This window comes from Limulus polyphemus, unplaced genomic scaffold (assembly GCF_000517525.1).
Source record: "Limulus polyphemus unplaced genomic scaffold, Limulus_polyphemus-2.1.2 Scaffold295, whole genome shotgun sequence".
Taxonomy (NCBI): Eukaryota; Metazoa; Arthropoda; class Merostomata; order Xiphosura; family Limulidae; genus Limulus; species Limulus polyphemus.
Window position 1 is genome coordinate 598789 of NW_013665905.1, and position 5798 is coordinate 604586.

At 31.8% G+C, this 5798-nt stretch overlaps 1 protein-coding gene across 5 annotated transcripts in view; it reads right to left on the reverse strand.

Annotated features, from left to right (window-relative positions):
• Nucleotides 1-5798, reverse strand: part of LOC106457138 — a 35180-nt gene that overhangs the window by 26808 nt on the left and 2574 nt on the right. For 3 of the 5 annotated variants that reach the window (XM_022382949.1, XM_013916523.2, XM_022382952.1), the window contains exon 2: nucleotides 4303-4709. In XM_022382949.1, the coding sequence (XP_022238657.1) occupies nucleotides 4303-4419 (117 nt within the window). In that variant the 5' untranslated portion in view covers nucleotides 4420-4709. Of the gene's footprint in view, nucleotides 1-4302; nucleotides 4761-5664; nucleotides 5792-5798 lie in introns of those variants that run through there. The other 2 variants (XM_022382951.1, XM_022382950.1) reach the window with 2 other exon arrangements.

The window sequence follows — 5798 nt, forward strand, 5'->3', positions numbered from 1 at the left end:
AGTAGTAGTAATTTGATTTTAATAAAAGAAACTAGATCTGTAAATAGATATATAGATATATATATATATATATATATATAACACTTTCCCATCTGTCTGTCTCACATCCACATTCAAAGTACAAAACATGAGAAACAATATATCAGCTACCTCACTCACTAAAGTAAGGTGAATTCACAAAATTTAGTCATTCAAACAGTCTTTAAAATTAAGAAAAGTCTTGGCTGATTTGAAAACTAGTTATACAAAAATAGTATAAGAACTTGGCTCATGTGAAGAAAATTAAGAAATAAATAACATTTCAAGCATATAAAGCTCTCCACTACAGAGAAGGGTAATCCAACAATTGTGGATTAAAGGGAACCTCTTTGGAAGAGCCTATAGCCACAGATTTAGGAAAGTAAAATGAGAGAAATGAAAAACTGCCTTTATTCACTGACTGTCAAAAGAATTTTGTCAACTCAAAACATCCAAAAGATGTAAGCCACACAAAAGGAATAGAATATTCTCCATAAAACAAAAAGAAGAGCATCATTATCAAAATATTAATCTCATAAACCTGAGGATTGAGGTGGGGGAGGGGATATCTTTATCGATCATCACCTTTTTTCAAATGATAAGTGGTATTAAAAGAAGGTGAGTGGTCCTTAATAGAAAGACACAAACAGCTGTCCTACTCAGTGTGTTCTACTCCTAGAAACAAAGAAGAGATAATGTTATCTGTGTTTCACCTACGTCTGAGATAAGGTCAAATGGGATAAAAGAAGACAGAGAAACAAAAATGTTGAAAACTGCAATACATGAAGGAAAAGAATATTCAGAATATTTATCACAGTCCCTAAGTCACAGTATACAAATTACATTTCATGATGTTCAAACAGAATATAAAAATTCATGATGGCTGACAGAAATAAATTCTTTGAAAAAGTTGATAATCTTAACAGAGTAAAGAGTCAATGGAAACCAGTGCTGTAACTAAACTCTCATAAATTAACAAGAGATAAACCAACTATATTGAAGATCAACAATTAAAAATCAACTATTAACTAGCCTGAAGGTAATAGATGTACCATCTTAAAACTAGAAAATACTATAATTAATAACAAATGGTAAATAAAATAAGGTAGCAGGAAAGATAAACTTGACAAAAGAATAAGGAAATTGTCCAAAAATCCAATTAATGAGGGATTTATATATAGAAATAGGCCTATAGAAATTACATAAAGATATATGTATATGTGATAATCAATATAACTGATAATTATTATATATTACACTTAACCTAAACACACACATATATATTTGTGTGTGTGTGTATATATCTCTGCAGCACGCTCTAGTAGAGTATTTATGGATGACGGTGAGGCTGCTATGCTTATTATTTTTTGGAATGCCAAACATTTAAGTGTTTAATGGAACACAGGCCTGGCTTTTTCTGGGCATTCAGGACAGTAGGTCCTCATTACTTTCTTTCCTGTGCATATTCGGCAGCTCTTTTGGGGTCTTTTTTACTTTTTCAGAAGGTGGAATAGACACCAGAGCATGGACTGATTCCTCTACTTCGCATTTTTGTTTCATTCCTCTTGTTTTGCTGTAGGTACTGCTTTTTCAAAGCCACCATTTGTGTGGTCTGTCAACAGTTCTTTGACAACAGTGCTGAGATAACCAGAATATTTCAATTTTTGGTTTCCACTTTGCCTTTTACAGACAAGAAAGACATTTGGTGTCATCCAAGAAACTAGATGTAGGCCTAGCTTTTTGAGCCATGCCATGGATTTTCGACATGGGTCATAAGGTTACATATATTAGTCAGTTTTGTCAACAGAGCAGCCCACATGATTATTATATTTCTCAATACAATAGGGTTTATAGAATAATCTGGATGTTCCTCCATAATATGTTTTATTCTTTTCAACCAATGAGGCCTCATACTTTGTTGTAATTACCAGAATGTCAACCCATTGCACAATTAGAGCATTATCACGCCTTGCAAATACACTTGTTAATTTGGGTAGACTTTTTCGGCACAGATTTCTTTTGGAAAGCCTCTGTTTGGCCTTATTGTCCCTGTCATACAAGTCTTTGTCAAATCTAAATACTCGGCTAACCTCAAAGTGGAATACAAGTTGTCAACAATTATGTGTCGTCCTTGGTCTAGTTCACTTTGTGCAAGATGTACTACAGTTCTCTCTGAAACCAAAAGGTTTTGGGGTGTAGCAAATGGTAATTGGTATGTGTCCTTTCCATAATATATATTAAAATTCCAGGTATATACACTCAAATCATCTCAATCCAAAACGTGATCTCTTGGTTTTTATATATTGCCGGAAAGCTAACCTACCCTTCCAAAGTATCAAAGCTTCATCATTTGCAATGTTTTCCCCTGCATCGACTACATACATTTTTCATGCAAGAGGTCACAAACAAGTTCTATTTGAGTTTGAGCACTCTCTCTCTCTTTCAACATCTGAAACATTTGAAAAGCACAAGAATTTCATGATAGTAAAGAATCTGTCCCAACTCATAACGTCACTGCAGTAAAAATAAATTCATAGAAAAAGAGAAAAGTGTTGCCAATACTGATGAAGTTGGTTGAACTTACATAATCCACTGTATAAAAAACAGTGCCACAAACACATACAGCTCATCAGTAGTAACATCACACCACTTGATTCCATAAATTTTGCTATTGCAATCAGGATTCGTATTGAAATATTCTTTAGCACGATCATTTATACATCCACACAAATAATGCATAACTTCTATACTAAGAAAGAGTTTGAAATAACTACTATATTTCTCACTGGCCATATCTATATTGGGGTTTATTCCTTCATATGGCTAGTTCAATGGAGCAATGTTTTCAGGCCTAGCATCAGTAAATGGATCTGAAATTAGTTTCCACCCAATCAATATTTCCCTTGCAACTGGCACTGATTCTTCCAAATCACAAGAACTGGTGTCACTCTCACCTGAGGATAAATCCCATTCACTGTCAGTATCAGCTGGGAAATAGTCAACATCACTATCATCACTACCATGTTTTTTTAGTAATGAAACAATCACACTTTGAAAGCAAACAAAAAACTGACTCCTGTGGGGGGAATGACTCACACATTATTTCCCAAGTGCACCCTAATCAACCCAATCATGATTAAGAGAAAGAGCTAATTTACTGATGATGTCATGACTTTTGTCAGAGGTAGCTAAATAATATGTACATACATAGTACATACATAGGTATGTAGCCTTATAACGGAACTCGCTTCTCATACATACACAAGTATGTACCTGTTGTGAAGGGGTTAAGTTTTCCATGCTACTTTTCTTCACACAGACAATCCAACATAGTCCCACACAAATTCATTAAACCAGAAGGATCCTTAGTACATATGTCTAAGATAAATTTGAAACAACTGATAATCTAAAAATCTTAATATAAGTTCAAGGAATTTTCAAAGAAAGAACTTAAAAATAATGTAGATAATTATTTTATTGTATATCAGTCTTTTTCATTTGTTTTGTATGTACATTACTATCATTATAGAAGTGAAATGACAAGATATGACCAGCAACATAGAATGTAGTTTTATTTTCTCCTTTGACACTGATTTGTATACATATGATCAAAATAGTTGTTACAGACAGCCAACCTTTAAATTTTATCACATTATTCAGATTTGTATCTTCTACAGCTGTTAATTTCTGATTTGTATAATACATATATATTACATTAAAGGTTTAATTCAAACTCAAATTTACCCTGAGCTGGGTAAATCGTACAACTTTATATTCTTAAAAGGTTAATATATCATACACAGTTGTATGAAACAAGTACCAAAAGACAAAAAAAGTTTATTTTTTAGCTCCCTATCTATACTATGAAGGTAAACATTACATGACTATGTCGTCTGTCTTTTGTCGAAATTTTGTCTTTATACCAATATATTAAAAAAATAATTTTTTTCAGAAGAGTAAACATAACTTATGAAGTTCTTGCAAAATTATATATTGAGTCCAAATGGATGATTAGTTCTTGTAAGCATTCTTATATCTTTTGTAAAAATATCAAAGTATATATCAGGCTTTTACATATAGTGTATGTTAAATTTACGTAGACTTTTAATCTGGTTGTTAGAATAAGATGTTTGTAGATACAGTTGTTATGGCTATACACAGAAAAGCATGCAAAAAAGAAAGAAAATAAAAATGAAACAGTTTGAAATTTCTAAGATGCAGAAATACAAGCAAAAAGAACTATTTAAGAAAACTTGAGTTAAACCACAAGAAGAAGCTACTCACCACAGGAGCCTGCTTGGTCACACCTGGCCTTCTTGAGCCTGAAAATGACCACAGCTCTCTAGGTACACAATTGTCATGATAGCCACCTGACTTATGAACAGGGGCAGCATTCTTCATTGTAAATAGTGTACAATCCACTACTGCTACATATTCTGCCACCAAACACCCATCACCAGTCAGTTAAAGACAGTCAAAATGAGGAAAATCATATCACCACAAAAGATGTGCAGTGCAAAGTGGAGCATAATCCAATAGAAGTATTTGTAGTAAGATTTCCATTTGCTAAGAAAATAAATAAAATGTTTCTATTTGTATCTTACCCACACAATTGGAAATTTTGTTTAAAGCAGTCTAATAATTTCTGTGATGCTCTTCCTTTATCATCAGTTTCTTGAACTTTTATTCATCTAGAATGAAAAAATAACATTAAATGAAGAAGATATTATTCAAATGAACTTTACCGCTGACTTTGTGTAGATAACAATACCGAAACGTATTTATTTTGTACTTTTATAAAGAACAAATTACCAAATTCATAATAACAGAATAAAAATGATGAAACTGAAATTTTAGATTCAACATTTTAATTAAACAACTCATTTTTATAAAAACAGATTTAACAAGTCAAACAACTCACTGCTCAAATATTGTCAAAGAAAAGATCGGTCATTATACGAGCAATGTCATATTTTGCTGAACTGATTATATAAGAAAATACTGGATATGAGACTTGAGTGGCTGTTGGAAGCTTCTAGCATATTAGAATATTAATGTATCTTTTATTCAGGTATATAACAGCATAAGTGTTTCAAAATTTTCGTGTAGATGTTCTTGTATTTACCTAGTTTCCTTGCCCCTCAGTATGCACTAGTCAGTATCAGCAGAGAAATTATCTCATATTCAATGCAAAATAATTATAATCTGTAAACTAATTCAGGATTGGGTAATATAACACTAGCTCGAGGTGAAGTTATACTTGGCCAGAAAAAATCCTCTTATCTTACAGTTTCAGTAGCCAATATAAACATTACCAAGAAAACTGGCCAGAAAAAGTATCATTGTACTGAACTTACTATTCTAAGTGTTCCTGTGTACAGTGAAGATTATGTTTTATTTGTTGTTTTACATGGACAACTATATCCAGTCCCTTTTATTTCACTGGTCTAAGATTACCTTTTTTTTTAAAATGTTACCTTTACAATCATCCCATTATCTATAAAATTTATATATATATATATGTTGGACATCAAGGTACTAAAATAAAACTTTATGATATAAATATGTTGTATTATTACTTTATAATGTAAAAAAATATTTAGTCTCATTGTTACAAATAGTAATAATATTACAAAATACTTATACCTGTACTTGGTTTTCTGTTTTCAATTTTTGTAACAGAGGTATATCCAACTGAATGTAAAGAAATGCAAGCCTTTTACAGTATGTGTTACTAAAATAATTTGTTCTTGCCAGTTCTATTATTTCACACGAGTTTA